Here is a 17,377-nt window from a genome sequence, read left to right as displayed (position 1 = left end):
GGATAGATGGCTGATAACAATTCCTTGTTAAATTAAGTTTCCTCCAATCTGTGTATGCCGATGTGCTCTGCTTAGGAGTAAAAATAAAAACAGTAATTTACCAAAGATATTAACCAAGATATAACCGTGAGATAAAAGAGGAACTCTGGGAATACTGCACTGATTATTATACAAATTCTCGAATAAGGAAGTAGCTTACCTTTACATTGTCTTTGTGCATACTCGAACATGCTAAAAGATTCAACATAATATTTGCAATTTACTAATTTACTTTTTATATACTATGAAATGATTTACTGAATATAGCAAGTATTATAGAAAATAAGAATAAACATTGCATGGAATAAAAAAATTTAAATAATTAAGTATGTGCTAATAAAATATAGAAAACTCTATTGAAATTATTAATTATAAGTCACGATGTACGTGTATGTACTTAACAGTAATGATCATAATTCATATATTTATTATCTATTTCAATTATCTTTAGAAAGCACATAATATTGTTTCTCCAATCTTACAAGGACGAATGTAACATTTTAATGTTTTTAGATTTCCAATTTTACACTATGATAATAATATGTTTATTTAAATATAATGCTGCTTTGCTCCTTGTCCAGGTGGCATGTGTCCCACAGCGCTTTACACTCGAGTACCAAAAATGTGCTCTGTCCGTACAGCGCGTTTAATTTGGCAGTGAACAATCTAGGTGACCTAATTCACTTTTGAATGGGCATAAAAAAATACATATGACACACGTGTCCTGAGATTTAATATCTAGTCTTAATTAATTTAATACTGGGAAGATATTCTTGTAGGTATACAAGCCAGGTGACGTTATTTTTTATATAAGAAACTCTCTACTCGATTGCGAGGCGGTCGTAATTCATTTTGGAATGGCTATAAACGTTGCGTTGTCAAGAATCTCGCGATCGCTTATGCTTGTCGCGTGAGAGATAACACCTCGCAGTGCATTTGAACGGCTTAATTAGGTCACTTGTACATGGAGAAAGCGTGAGTCAAATCGCGCCATCTGGACAAGGCCTTTATGTGACAGTAGATGACCAAGTAGTCTACGTTATAATTATTATGTGTGTTTTTATTCAATAATTTAATTTAGAAGTATCCACCTATGTACCTAGTAAATTATAAAGGAATTTTCTCAAAATAAGATACAATCAAAAATCTTGAAGAAGACCTAACTCTATTAGACAGAGCCTCAATATATTATACAAATTAAACTGAAAAAAACGGACTCATAAACTAACATTTAATCAAATAAGCTGAAAATACTTTCGTATCGAAGATTTCTCTGTGGTAAACTTCACACTATGTACTGCATCTGTCAAAAACCACAATCATTTTAACACAATTTTAAATTCACTTAATCAGTGAATTCCATAGAATTATTAAATGTGCATATTATATTGCCAGGATAAACCAAAATGTCAACTGTCAAAGATAAAAATAGCGGATATAAACACTGCCATGTTTCGATACGCAAACTTTTAAAATAGTAGTTTTATTTGGCTACCAATTTATTCTACCACACTAAAAATGTTTCAAAATTACCACCAAGTGAATTTATATTAGAAATTGATAAAGCTCCCTCTAATATATAGTTTAAGCGCTACTTACACAACCTTGTAAGATTGGAGTGGCAATATATTGTAATAAAATTGTAGTAGAAATTTACAATCAAATTACTTATTAATTAATGTTTTTAGTTTTACATGAAAGAATAGTATTATCAGTAGATAGCTGAGTTTATTTTTATAGGTCATGTTAGAAAGTACGCTTTCTAATGTTAGATTATAAAAAAAATGTACAAAATTTTAATAGCTGCCATATTATTGTAAACTAGGTGATTGTTACCATTAAATTAAAATAAAATATACATGTGCATGGTACAAATACCAGTATTTCATTGACAAAACAATGCTTTTTTAAATCTTTTTTTATAAAATAATCTATGTTTTGACAGATATTTCAGCAGTTTCATAGCATCCACACACATAAAATATTTTCATTATACCTAGTATTTATTAATTACATGGTTACAGACACAAAAGTCACATGTTATCCAATTCCAAAACCCATTTTCTCCATGTTCTGAAAGACATTCATTATTTGATTACACATTTTGAAAAAAATCTATTTTACATATTACCATTCTGCATGAGAAAACCAGAGAGAAAACACACTTTTTATGTACCTAAATTGAACGAGATTACGCACAATGCATGGCTTACAAATGCATGCTCATGGCTTGTAAATATTGTGACAGTTTCGCTATGAACAATTGAACGACTTTACTGCTTGCCTTCACAATTTTGCTTCAATACGACAACAAACAAGAAGATGAAAATAATTGTAAGTCTACCAAGTAAAATCCTCCTTATTAAAATATGTAACTTGGAAAGACTTCATAAACCCAATTAGGAAAACTTGGATAAAAAAACCTTTTGACTAAGTAGGATTCAAACACATGTCTTATGCCCCTGCTCCATTGACACGTAAAGCTTGATTTTTTCACTCGTTCGTTGATCGTCCATTCGTCAGTAGCAGAGCATGGACAAATTGGACAATTTATTGTCCTCGGACTTTTGGTTTGTCAATGGAGCGCCTGCATTATTGTTTCCAAGTTATGCATTTCAATACACACAGTGTATATGAGGATATTGGTTTCAACGTCGGTTACCAACACGTTTTGCTTTTTCGATATATTTTATAATTTCGGTTCTTCAAGTACTTTTCCATCATGTATAAATTAATTAACTATCACATCCAACTACTTTCGTTAGAAAAAATAATATTCATCAACTGGGTTTTTTTTGATATTTTTCGACGAGAGATTTATGCATGTTTTTCTAATATTAATTTTTTTTAAACCATGACCAATCCTAAGAAGATCACGTGGCCGTCCACAAAGTGGTTGTATTAACAGATATTTGTTTTTACGAGAAATGAATGTTAGCCACTTGCTCAACCTATTAGGTCCATTCTGACTCCAAACACACATTGAAAAATAAAACGTGAATTTGCAAGACCTGAGACTCACGACATTATAAACCGACGCGGTAACCGCTGGACCATCGTAGGCTTTATTAATTGTAATTATATTCTATAGTCACGTCAGTTATTCCTTAACTTAAAATGCAATACGGTAAAATGAAGATTTTCGATTGCATATTTTATTCATATTAAGGCTATACTTCAGTTGAGGCATGGTCTAAAAAGATCATGGCTAGGCGATGTGCGGATTGTACGCGTGCCGAACGAAATATAATTTGTCATAAAAATCTAACATGCGTCCATTTAATGTCATGTTTATTGTTATATTACTAATAATAATAGTATATTCATTGACATGTTTTCTTTTTTAAGTACATACGTAAAGTTTTTTAGTCATCTTTACACGATTTAAGAATATTTTCATCCGACACCATGACAAAACAAATCGACATGCACACACCTCGACTGTCGGTCTCCGATTGGCCATGAGTGCGAAATTTCGTCGCACCTACTGTTGAAAATTATTTGCAGTTTCAATAAAGTACGCTCGTAATTAATGTATTAGGTCCTTTCATTTTTTTTTAAATGAAACAATCATCATTTTCTACAAATAGTTTACCATATGCATTTGAAGAATAAGCAATAACTAGCACTACCATCGAAGCTCACAGTTTCTTGCCGCAACCTGAATGTAATGGGCCTTGTTTTTCACCATAAATATTCACTAATAATGCATAGAAAATATTCTATTTGCAGTCTTAACACTGTGCTTGACAGTTATGTTGTAATTATTTCTAACCAACTTTGAAACCAATATTCTCATATTATATGCAATCTTCAAGAGTATAAGAACCAGTAATCCAGATGGCCTCTATGAATAAAATGAAGTAATAAGTGATTTTGATTCAACTATAAAGTCGGTAACCATCTGTTGCTAAAATTTGGACTAGAGGACACTAGAGAGCTATCAATGGCAAACAATAGACTTGTGCTAGAACCCCACTAAGTCCAAAGTTTGTTTCCTAAGTTATATGTTCCTGAGGTTTTCCAGATGATGTAGGGTAGTTCCAATAGTAGTTGGACATGCTATAGTTATTGGACTCATCAACTACCAACATCAGACCTACTAGTCTATAAGAGATAAATTTATCCGTTGTTTTCTTTTTTTATACAACTGCAACTTTAACTTGTAATAATTACTAACTACCGACAAAACATCATTTATATTTGATGTGATGTAAAAATCTTGAAAATACGTGTTCGTACTAGCTACATATTCACTTACGCAACAGATCTTTTGGTGGTATTTTCTTTAATTTACGAAATTTCCGCAGAGAAAAACAAGGGACTTCGAATTGTCTGTATTAATTTGAGTTTACTACATGTTTATATTTTTTGACACTGATTAATAAAGTACTTTACTTAAGTTTCCAATAACTATAGCATTCACTCTATTTGCTTTGTATTCTAAAGTCTTCCATACATTCAGTCTTGAATGAAAGTCCTCTTCGTTTTTAAGTAGAAATGCTATTAGTATTTTGAATGAGTTTGGATCCAACGCTGATTACAATAATTGAATAATAATTGAAATACTTTCTGTTCTTTGAAATTCTATAATTTACTGTAATTATTAAAATATTTTAAAAAACTATGTATTACAGCCACTAATTACTGTTATTTATACTTTGTTAACAAATTTAATTAGTACAAGCCTCAGGATATATTACTGAAACTATGACATGTGATAATATAACAGTCTTCCATAAACATATACGTCATATACAAAAGTGTTTACCATGTCATATACCGATCAGTATGGTTTTATACAAAAAAGGCATTTGTGTCACATATAATATATTATTGTATTTTACGAAAAATATCATTATTTCGTATGAAATTTTGAATGCTTAGATCTAGTTCAGACACAGGCTAGTATACAAAGAAAATTCTTTGTCGATTCCTAAATAAAACACAATCTTCTTGAAGTTTCTTCTGGTTTCGTCATTTTCTTACTTTTGTATGGCACGTGGGCTTAAATAATTATATAAGAAATTGTATTTAAGAAAAGTATTTAACTAAGTAATTTTTTTTATTTAAGTAACCAATACACTGTTTAGTATAGTATCAAATTTCATGCATTCTATTTTCAAGCTGTCACAACAGTTCAAAATGTATACCTCTATAAACGAATACACAGATATCGTTCCACATATTATAGTTAAATCCTAGCATATAATACCTACGTGCATATTTTATGTGGAATTTCACAAACCTAATGACTTACTGCAGATATGATGCGTATTATTTAAACTAATTATAAATGTCACATATAATGGTCAAAATATAATAAAAAGTATGTCTTTATTCTATGTGCAATTTCACAGAATATCTGATGGTTTATAATAGCGCCTGTACAAGTGGATGGATTTACTGTCTTTATTCTATGTGCAATTTCACAGAATATCTAATGGTTTATAATAGCGCCTGTACACGTGGATGAATTTACTGGCAGCAACAGTGTGTAAATTAAACTATCGCGATAATAAATGTTTAAACGCAAAAGTGCTGACTGTCTCACCAATCTCATTCTTGTTATCTTTGTATGGTGCAATTTGATAGTTTGTGAAAATTGGTAAACATCGAAATGCTCTGCGCAGTAAAGTTCATATTTTTGATCCACCCATCCTTGCAACACGCATGATAATACGTGTTTACATATTTTGCATTTTATCGTTATGGTCGCGATATGTACTGCTGCCAGTAAATCCATACACGCTTAAACAGGCTATAATTTCTGAAAAGCCCCTAAATCACACGAAAAAAATTGTTTAACCGGTTCTATGCCTTCAGCGAGTTTTCTCGCTCTATAAGACCGTGATCGACAGCCCACACATAGAAATTTCGCGAGTTACGTCATCCGACTTTAAACTCAAATTACTAGCCATTGTTGATTGTTTTGCATTATCTAAAAAATTAAACACACAGTGACATCTGTTTGAATAATTGTAAAACACTAAGTCACTGCGCTTCGCTCTACATTCAACGGGTGTCGTTAAAAATCTGCAGCCTGTCAGATACTGCCATAGTAATATTGTGAGACACATAAAAGATTAAAAACTGAACGATTTACAGGAACCGATTATTTAAAATGATATGACACGTCCAATTTTAATTTTCATGGATTTATCGCATAAAGAAATTCATCAGCTAAAAGACATATGCATTTTGTTCCAGTTTGAAAATAAAATATGATAGAATAAAGAAATTAACTTTAAAACCAACCAGTTTCAACGTTGTTGCACAAAAAATATAATTTCCCACTAATTTTGAATTGTGGACTTATCTTTTTTTGTTATTAGACTCCTCATTTATCTAATTTTATTATAAATCAATTACAATAAAGGGTTTATTGATTAATAAAAATGGACATATTGTTATAATTTAAAAATACAATATAATGGGAAAAGAAATTAATGCCAACCACTTATGCTTGAAGCACAAAAATGATGTTTACGGAAATTTTGAATCATCAGTTTTTGAAAATGGATGCTTCATATTATCATCGCATGTCATTGTTTCAAGAATGGGGAGCCAGGAAGGCATGAGGACATTTCCGCTAAGCATGTCTGTGTAGCCTAATCATTTAACATTTCACGACCTTTCAGGGTTTGTTGCCGGTCACCGATAATTCCTGCTCGTCCCACGTACACCTCGGAAGCCCTCGGCATGTCTTTCAATGGAGACTTAGACGCCACGACTAACGTCTGGACCAATCCCTACACATCCAGCACAAATAGTTTTGCTAGCAACTCTAGTAACCATAGCTGAATAACTTAGACCTCAACTGTTTCATATTTAACGAGTTATTGTTACCAAAATAAAAAAATATTTATTCCATAGTGTTGCACGCATTCTTATTTACTTATCCAAAAACCAAACAGAGATATGACATTTACAATGGATATACAATAGACCAGTGGCGAAGGGTGGAGGTAGGCCGTTGAGATCCGCCAATAATAGTGCACATTAAACTCTGTCAGTCATACTTATTTGTTTTTATTGAACTAAGACTACAATAAAATTTACAAATGGTGTTGCTTAGTTTTTCAAATTCAATTAAACCCTGCGAAACCAATCCATAATGGATAATAGTCAAAAAATACTCGTCTATCTATAAGTCTTAAATTATGCAATTAAATCATACATAACTTTGGATATTTTATAGTTGAATAATATTTTTTATCTATTATAGTTTAGTTTTTTTTTTTTTTTCGACCATGTCCGATCCTAATAGGATCATATGGGCCTCCACAGAGTAGAGGTTTGTATTAACAGATTTTGTTATTTTACGAGAAATGGATGCCAGCCACTTGCTCAACCTATTAGGTCCATACCCTGACTCACACACAAATTGAAAAACAATATGTGTACTTGCCAGACCCAGGATTCGAACCTGAGACCCACGGCGTGATAGTCCAACGCTTATACTGCGCGGCCACCGTGGGTGTAAATAGTTTAGTTTAGGCAGGGCTTAAATGAATGTTCAAAAATAACTAACAATATGTTTAATATGTATTTTTATTCTAACGAAAACAAACAAGTATGAATGAAAAAGTGTGCATAATTTTGTCGTATCACCCAAAGTATACCAAAACTATTATGGTGTGGTTTAGGCAGGGTTTAATTGATTTTCAAAAACTAACCAACATGTTCTGTAAATTGTAGTCTTAGTTTAATAAAAACTAATACGTATGACTATCAAAATTTAATGTGCAATATTTATGGCGAATCTTAACAGCCTACCTCGACCCTTCTCCACTGCAATAGACAGCACACGGCAAAATAACAATTTATTTATTAAAAATAACTCTTTGAACCCTACAGGCCTCTAAACCGACCACCTAAAGGAGCGATACACACTGTAGGCCGGTTTACCATCCTGCAGTGGTGAAGAGTGTAGATCCGACATAAATAGTGCACACTAAACTTTGTCAGCCATAGTTATTTGTTTTCATATTAATACTTTCGACCGAAGGTACCTGATGGAATTTTAATTTAAATTCTAATGGATTCAAGCTCTGTACTATTCCATTCAATCCTTAAATGGAATAGTACAGAGCTTGAATCCATTAGAATTTATTTGTTTTCATTGAACTAAGAATACAAATTGCTGACAGTGTTGATTAGTTATTAACATTCAATTAAACCATGTTTAAGCTAAACCATAGTAGTGGAGGTAGGCTGTATAGATCTGACAAAAATAATGCACACTTTGTCAGTCATACTTATTTGTTTTCATTAAACTACAAATACAAATTGCAGATGGTGTTGGTTACTTTTTAAAATTCAATACTCTGCCTCATGGCCTTCACAAGGGGGGAGCTAACAGGGCTCTAGTCTGGGGGCCCCGCGTGGTGCGTCTACCTTATACGTGAGATAAACACACATCACAAATTTGCTCTAATGGCGAAAAAGTCGCCTGCGGTGCTATTTTGCTTTAAGAATTTTAACAACTTTATAATATGTGATTCTGTGATGAAAATTATGATTATTGTTGATATTCGAAAACTCCATAAAGTGGATTTATTAAAAAACACAAAAAATCGCTAAAAATACACTGAATACCCTTAATTTTAACTGGAATATTATTTACAAAATTTTCTGTAGAGCGTCACACTGCTTTTAACCCTAGCGATAGGTAGGGCGCCCGACAAAGATCCTGTCATCCTGTCCTGAGGGCCCGTTTCAGGATGTGGGGGCCATGCTCTGCCTAACCAAACCATAATAGATAAAAAATTCTTGTCAGATCGCCCATAGCATACTTAAACAATTTTGGTATGTTTCGGTAGGGTTTAATTGAATTTTAAAAACTAACCAACGCCATCTACAATTTGTATTATTAGTTCAATGATAATAAATAAGTATAAGTGATAAAGTTCAGTGTGCACTATTTAAGTCGGATCGCCACAGCTTAACATCACCTTTCGCCACTGCCGTCCTGACCTGTAACTTAATACGAAAGGAATAGTCACGTCATGATCTCAATGAAACTTGTTATGTTTACCTTGTGACTGAATTTCTCAGGGGAGGGTTTAGTGGTGTGAGAAAAGATATCATTGAGTCGCTGGCAAACAATTGAAGAATTATTACAGAAACCATCTCCATGGTCCACAGTGAACATTTAATAATGGAAATTATATTATAGATTAATATGTAACCATTAAAAAGGATTGTACTTCAACACTGCTCTATAAAAAATGATGTATTTCTTTTCGGTAGCTACCCTGATAGCTATTGACATAAAGTGTTTCCTCTCAATTATACTCTATGACTAATAAAATAATCCAAGGCACTGCAATATTATGTATTATACAAACACATCACATGTACAGCACATCTTTATTGATTCTAGGAGACGAGAGAAGAACCAACATAACCTGTATACGTTTCCTCTAATTTTTCTATTGTGTGTGCAGATCGTCGACGCATCTGAGCAGTGGCGTAACTAGGGTTGGTGTATTTAGATACATGATTATGAATATCTTGTACAGAAAGCATAGAAGCATTTATTTTTATAGTGAATAGTACATTATCAATTAATACTTTGACTAGATCGCAACCAGATTTTTTGCGCTCAGCGACCTATTTTCAAATTTTTCAATTTTGTAACAGCATCCCGGTGTACTTTTTGACTTAAATGACTTTTTAAAAGATACAACCTCCATTCAATCCACTTCTTTCTAGACGTGAATTCTCCTTGCATATTTGCTGCGGAGCATATGATGCATTTGACAAAATCATCTGTTTCCGAATAAACAAATATATCACCAATTCTTACTTTTTGCAAATGCATTGACGATTTCAGAGAGCCATTCCAATTTAAATTTATTGCAGGATTTCTTCTTAATGACGAATGTGTGAGGACTGTGCGGGGGATGAAAACATGTGAGGACACATTTTGGTAAGTGTGCGCGCGCACATGCGCACACCTTACAGGGAACATTGCCTGTATATAATATTCCCAATTATTCAGAAATGTTAAGGTTTTTAGATTCCTTCATAATTACATACATAACTAAGAAGTAAAACATTGCGTCCATGATTTAAATTTGCAGACCATAACATCACAGAAACCAGAGTTTGGATTATAGAAACAGAAATTCATACGAACATATCACAATATTTGACATCAACTCTAGAATTATTTTAGTGTGGAAGTGGCGAAGGTAGGTTGTTAAGATCCGACATAAATAGTGCACACTAAACTTTGTCAACCATACATGTTTTCATTGAACTAAGAATACATTGCAGATGGTGTTGCCCTTCGTATCCGGAAACTTGTACGTATGCAGTTCACTGTATCACATTTCACCGTGAAAAGTTGTATCGAAAATATATGGCCGTATATCGTCGCCATAGATGTTAAGGGAGTCAGTCCACAAAATCATAATGCTGAGAAACAGGCATGCAAAGATTTTGTGTGACAGGTTTTATTGAACTTTTTTGTTTTTAAAGATATAACGGTGAAACTTTGAATATAGAATATACTTTGTGGTGTTAACTTTTTATTATTTTGTACAAATAACTAAAAAAAATAATATCTTTGGAGTTATGTGTGCTATATCTCTTGACCACTGAATATTGAAATGTACAAAAAATGTAGTCAAAAGAGTTTTGTGGCTTTTGTATACTTCACTCATTTTCGCCAAATTTGTGGCTTGGCTCCCTTGACATCTACGGCGACGATATTAAAGACTCTCCAACCTCTTTGGGTAGTATAGTACTGGCATAAAATTCATGTATAAATAAAACAGGGTACACTTTACAGGAAGCCAGCAGTAAACAAATTTTGAAAATAGCCGATATACTGGATTATTTGTTAGGTTAGGTTGTCATTCTTGAATTTTGCCAAAATCAGCTATGGAAATAGAATTAACGTTCATATTGAATCTAATAAAATTGGGGACCTTATAGTATACGGTCATTTCTTTTAGATAAGAAAGCTCATGGCGAACTGTGCTACAGTGAAATGTTTCACATATATTTACATGTAACCGTCACCATTGGCCAAATCCATGAAATCCATACAATGGAGCAAACACACATTAAAAAACAATATGCATTTCTAGTCCAGCTATGGGATTAATCCGCGACTTTGAAATAAATGAAAGATTAACAGAACTGTATACTTGAAACTGTCTCAAAATTATTAATTTTGCACTTATCATAAAATAACCAAATACCATAGATATTTAGAAAAGATAAAATTTTATAGCCTAATCGCATAAACAATGATTGTTCTACAATTAGATAAGGCCTCCAGAAATGTTGACAATCGAATACACATAAGAATTCAAATATGACTAAGTTAGTTGTTCTCTGCTGCCTGCTGGACTGCTTTGAGAGAAAGATCCTGAGGCGGATATACGGACCCATGAATGATGGTGGGGAGTGGAGAATTAGGTACAACACGGAACTATACCGCTTTTACCAAGATTCAAAACTTTCCACCTTCATAAAACTCCAGAGGCTAAAATGGGTAGGCCATGTCCAGCGCATGCCTGAGTCACGGATACCGAAGAAGATCCTCGAAGGAAACCCAGGGGGGAAATGCCAGTGGGAAAACCACGCACACGATGGGGTGATAACATTACAAAAAATGCCAACCAGCTGCTAAAAATCAGGAACTGGAAAAGACGTGCGGAGGACGGCGGTGGAGGAGGCCAGGGCTCGACTTGAGCTGTAGCGCCATCGAATAAGAAGAAGAAGTTGTTCTCTGCAGAATCTAGGACAATTTTCTACGTACATAATGTGTATTTTATCATGCATTGCATTCAAGTTTTCCAGTGCCAAAATGGCAATCATCCAGATGTCTTCTAGCTAACTCTGGCTAACTCGATGCCGCCAAATATTCCCTTTACCTCCCCTACGTTTGAATATTCCAGTATTCATTATGTTACCAGAGATTTCAATAATGTAAAACCAAAACTTTAACATAGGTATTGCAAATAGTTTTGTGTGTGTAACTGTAATAAAAGCAAAATGAGAAAATACACAAATAATCATTTATTATAATTAAAAACACACTTTCAGTTTAAGAATTACGCCAAATACTTATTTCATATAAATACACTAGTGTCCTATACTTAAACACTCAATAATATAACATAACTTTCGCACATTGTCCTTTTTGTTATTAGTGGTTTCGTTTGAAACCGTATTTCTTCCGTTCGTAATACAAATCTGTTTTGGAACTTCCTAAGTTAACAATCTTTGGACAGCCATCTCTCTGAAAACAAATAGAAAATGGAAATCTAGGAAACAAGTTTTATAATGCCAGCGCTCCATTGGCGAGGCAAAAGTTCAAAGACAATAAATCGTCTGATTTGTCTATGCTCTGCTACTGATCAACGAACGAATAAAAAAGTCAAAAGCTGTCAAAAGTTGCGATTATCGTAATGTCTTCCGATAATCCTATAATTTTGTGTTATTTATATGTAGACTTGCATAAAATAATATAGCAGTGAAAACAACACAAGTTTGTCTTCCGATAATCCTATAATTTTGTGTTATTTATATGTAGACTTGCATAAAATAATATAGCAGTGAAAACAACACAAGTTTAACGTTTTCTTTTATGAATTTCATAAATATAAATAAAAAAATAATTGATAAATCTCTCATTTTCTAATGTGTAAATTAACAAATTAATAAATGAAAATGTTTAAAACAATTACAGATTTTTTTTCGGTCCGAATGATCGCGTATTAATGTCAAATCGAATTTGCACAGTGATCGACGGACGAAGTCTGGCAACTCGGAGAGTAAAATATCAAACATGTTTGAAATCCAACGAGCCTGGTCTGCGGATTAAAAAGTCCGCAGATCTGGGGTGCTCCACGCGAAAAAAACTCTGAAGACTGTAAATCGTCTGACTTGCGTGCTAATGGAGCGCCGGCATTTAATGTAAGTAGCAGTAAAAAATGAGCATCTGATGCCAAATATCAGATATTACAGATAATGTAAGTATTGCTTGAGATTTTCAAGATTTATTTTATTCCTAGCTGGTCATTGTGTGTATGTAATAGCCATGTGCTAGTGGCGAATGATGAAGGTAGGCTATGGAGATCTGACATAAATGGTGCACAGTAAGCTTTGTCTAATATTATGGTTTGAACGTAGACAATTTTAATAATAATAACTACTATCAACTAAGTACGTAAGAGCACATTGGCGCGAATCCAGTGAACATGGGTTCAAGTCCCGCTGGACGTCGTATTTCTTTTCAAAATTTATTTTTATAGTAGTTATAGATTTCTCTGAGGTGTTTTCAAATTATGTATGTTCAATAAAGAATATTACATTCTCAAATCTTATGATTTATTCATTGAATAAAAACAAACGTTTATCATATTATGGTTCGCTTTAGGCAGGGTTTAATAGAATTTTAAAAACTAACCGATACCATCTGTAATTTGAAGTCTTAGTTAAACGAAAAAAAATATAAGTATGACTGAAAATTTATGTTGGGTCTCCACAGTCTACCTCCACCCTTAGCTACTGGCCTGTCCTGTATAATACACTCTGCGATGGACAATTACATATATAGATGGTTTTTTGCACATTGATTTTGATGACTTTGCAAGATGAATTCGAGGGCTTAGTGTCAAACAACACTATCTACAAAAGTGCAACTTTACAGGAGAGCCAAAAATCGTTATTTTAGATTCTTGTAACTCAACAAGGGAAATGTTTATTTAAAACCTAATGTTAATATTTTATAATTTATTGTGTATTGTACATTTATCTTGCTTATGATGATGATAAAATTTATAGGGATAGTTTTTAAAAAATATGAAAACAAGGGTTACTTATGTAGTTAGCGTTAAACTTTACTGACGATTTAATAAGAAATTAGAAAAGATTGACATAACGTTGTTTGACTATCATGTAGCCATAAATGTAAAATAACGTTATCTCTAACACTTTTTTGTAGATAACGTTGTCTGACTTTAAGCACTCGAATTGTTATGAAACCTGTCGATTGTCTCTTGTATCTCTAATAGAATTCTCAAATAAGACATATCACTGCTTTACAGTGGGTGTAGTAGCTATGCCTCCATCAGGTGATATTGACTTCCATAGAATAAAATCGAAAAGGACAATAGGAATAAACGGAGCAAGGACGCAACCCTGTTGGACTCCAGTTGTGACCCTGAACTTCTGTAAAATTATAAATATATTATAAACCTATATGACTTACATCTTTCTCTTGTATTGTGCATTCCTTGCAATAATAAGCATCGGAGACACCCGGCCCTCCGCAAATGACGCAGCGCCCCTGGTACGAGCCATAATTGCACTCATCACAAATCCTGACAAGTGTGCACGGACGGACGTACGAGTCGCAGATTACGCATTTGCCATCGCATTTCTCGCAAAGTCGCCCAATGGCTAAAATAAACACATTATATATAATATTTAGCCGGCTCGCACATCTAAATTCACCTCGTACTCAAACTCGCACAGCCATAAATCAAACCTGCTAGGAATGTTGCATATGAAGACCGCGCACATAAGCGCCTAGCGACAGTTACGCGGAACCTCTCGGAACGTGTAAATGTATAGGATTGAGCAATTCGTAGCATGTGCGTATGCCGTATGCCTACTGGCGACTTCGGCTCGCAGTCGGAGATGCATGCGATTTGTTGCTAGCATCACTAGATTTTTTTTTTCAAACTTAAAAGTCGCATTCCACCAATGTGCAAAGCTCCATTTGGCAAGGTGTGTTTTGTGAATAACAATGACGTCACATCGATGTATTCGACACGTTGCAGACGAGACGAGTTTAGATGTGCGAGCCGGCTTAGTTAAATTATTTTTTTTACAAGATTATACACACTGGATGTTAAAATGTAACAGTCTCCTACATTAAATATACATAATTTAGAACAGCATTAGAAACATTACTATTTAAAAAATCTTGTAACCAAATGGGGATCGAACCTACATCTTATAGTATTTCGAGTGAGAAATTTACCAAATAAACTACTGATTCAAGTACTATCAATGCCAATATTTCTTAATCGTTTTTGTAGTATGGTTTAACGTTTTAAAAGATGACGAAAAACATAATGATATTATGGAGTATATTGTACTGTATTTTACCTCTACTAACAAATATGCATCAGAGGTGTTATTCAAATTCCATTTATAATGTTAACCAACTTTTGTAATTTTAATAACATTATAGCGCCTGTATACGTGCATGGATTTATTTGCACCAATAGCGTGTATTTTAAACTATCGCGATAATAACTGTCTACATGTAAAAGTGCTAACTATCTCGCCAATCTCATTCTTCAAGAGTAAGCGAGACGCGATGTTGTCATTTTATGGTACTATTTGACAGGTCGTGAAAATCGGTTATCCTCAAAATGAGTCTCTGCATAGTGTAGTCCGCTTTTTTACCGGCAGGTTTGCTACTATCGTTCTACTACGCAGGCGCAGATACTGCACGGTCCAATTGTCGCATGAAAATTCAGAAGCTTCTAAATTTTTTTGATTCATGCATGCAATCTTGCGATTTGCATAATATATGATTACACGTGCATATTTTTAGAATGGCCGCCATAATACGTAGTCAGCAGTAAAGACATACGTTTAAACGGGATATTACTACCGTACAAAATACATTACCGATAATAATTAGAAAAAAATATAAAGGTCTTTTTTTTAATAACCCAGAGTGTCCGAGTTGGTTGAAAGACTCCGCTAAAAATACCATAGACCACGACTCCCGACTCCACAAACTCACTTAAAAGACAACTTTCTACAGATTCAAAAATACGAACAACATTCGTTTAGTTTTAAGGTTAAGTTGTATCAAAACACAATCGAATACTTTCGAGTAAAATCGTTCGTTTATTTTAGAGCCTTTTATTAATTATAATAATTAGATGCTACTGTTGTAATTTTATAACAGTATACGTGGATTTGACAAGAACTACAAGTGATTTGTGTGCAAAAATAAACTCACCAACGCCGGGCTGTTTTCGACAAAAAATAAGATCAGGATGATGTTTCGCCATATCCAATCAATTAAAATAATTGCAAGTCAAATGCGACAACAATTTTTTGAAATTAGATAATTTTGTAGTTCAGTTAATTACTGAATAATGAATTTATTATTCGATAGATCAAAATGCCAAATATCAACGCTTATTTTGACATTAGGCCATAGATAATATACCATGATGGGACCATAGAGACCATACGGCCCAGTGTTGCCATCTTTTCAAAGTGGAATTATAGTACAGAGCCTCCAAAATTATAGTATTTGCGGAAAAAATAGAGTACGCGTTGTCATCTGTTGAAAATGTATAAGATTTTGTATCTCGAAAAAATAATGGAGAATTTGAGAAACTCAGAGACCCCTTTTTATTTATGTAGGTATCTCTTCCGACCAGTGTTGCCAACCGTACTATAATTATAGTATTTGTACTATAATTTTCGTCTGCGTACTATGTACGATATAAAACAGGTATAGTACGCCCAAAATACTATAATTTTGAGAAATCGGAAAAAAGTTTCCAATAGAAGAAAAACAACGCCAAAATAATCCGTGGGAAGAAAGAAAAAATTAAATAACCCCACGTCTAAAAAAAGATGACGTTAATTACTTAACCCAGCGATTTCCAAACTGGGATGCGCGGAGTGTTGCAAAGGGAGGCGCGAAAAGATTAACAAAATTAATGTAGCCACACGTTTGCAGTTTGCAAATGCATAGTTTATAAAACGGCCGCTAGTTATAAACTAGGTACACAAAAAACAGTCCTATAAAGGGTGATACCGAGAAGAATGGGTGGGGAACTCACATGTATGCTGGCAGCGTTCTTCACGAGTATCACCTTGATTGAGGGTTGTGTGGACATCAGGACATATAATTCAAGATAAAACACGTTTTTGATTTGACAATTTCCCTGCGCAGGGATGTTTTATTTACACTAAGTTATACAGACATCGATTACATTACAGAAGGATAAACACTTATCAATAGGAGGCCGGGAGCTTTCACCTCACACGGCGCCAAGATTCAAGGACAGATTGGTTTGTGACGCGTTACACGGTATTATTTTCTTCACGGGGACATATCTACGTATCACTTAATTTAGTTACGCGAGCACTTTGATATCCGTCGTAATCTTGGCCGATAATTAAACATAGATTTAGTAATTGGTTAGAAACACGGTTGATTATACGGTTCCCGCGGGCGACGCTACGCGCCGACGTAACACTGGTTTTGTGTTGTCACTTCATTGTAGGGTAAATCTCAACTGACTTTATTTTTCAAAAGCATCTT

At 33.8% G+C, this 17,377-nt stretch overlaps 3 protein-coding genes across 3 annotated transcripts in view; 1 reads left to right on the top strand and 2 right to left on the bottom strand.

Annotated features, from left to right (window-relative positions):
• Klp54D (Kinesin-like protein at 54D) overlaps positions 1-6,911 on the top strand; it is a 79,894-nt gene extending 72,983 nt beyond the window's left edge. The window contains exon 11 of the mRNA XM_085944653.1: positions 6,681-6,911. Within this exon, the coding sequence (XP_085800779.1) occupies positions 6,681-6,843 (163 nt within the window). The 3' untranslated portion in view covers positions 6,844-6,911. The remainder of the gene's footprint in view (positions 1-6,680) is intronic.
• dbe (KRR1 small subunit processome component homolog dbe) overlaps positions 1-17,377 on the bottom strand; it is a 466,431-nt gene that overhangs the window by 403,488 nt on the left and 45,566 nt on the right. The window lies entirely within an intron of this gene.
• On the bottom strand, positions 12,060-16,256 carry Phf5a (PHD finger protein 5a). Its single transcript, XM_085944350.1, has 3 exons — positions 16,055-16,256; positions 14,279-14,469; positions 12,060-12,304 (listed from the first exon to the last, which is right to left on the bottom strand). Exons 1-3 carry the CDS (start codon positions 16,104-16,106, stop codon positions 12,212-12,214), a joined length of 336 nt encoding a protein of 111 aa, XP_085800476.1. The 5' UTR covers positions 16,107-16,256; the 3' UTR covers positions 12,060-12,211.

This window comes from Rhyacophila brunnea, unplaced genomic scaffold (assembly GCF_057557595.1).
Source record: "Rhyacophila brunnea isolate RB1 unplaced genomic scaffold, BYU_Rbru_1.0 scaffold_17, whole genome shotgun sequence".
NCBI lineage: Eukaryota > Metazoa > Arthropoda > Insecta > Trichoptera > Rhyacophilidae > Rhyacophila > Rhyacophila brunnea.
This window is presented reverse-complemented; position numbering and strand designations above follow the sequence as displayed.

Excerpts from the sequence above, each read along its gene's own strand:
- Phf5a (XM_085944350.1), bottom strand. The coding sequence starts at position 16,106 with ATGGCGAAACATCATCCTGATCTTATTTTTTGTCGAAAACAGCCCGGC. Across the intron at positions 14,470-16,054 it reads TCGAAAACAGCCCGGCGTTG|CCATTGGGCGACTTTGCGAG; the intron begins GTGAGTTTATTT and ends TGTTTATTTTAG. Across the intron at positions 12,305-14,278 it reads GCACAATACAAGAGAAAGAT|AGAGATGGCTGTCCAAAGAT; the intron begins GTAAGTCATATA and ends ATTTGTTTTCAG.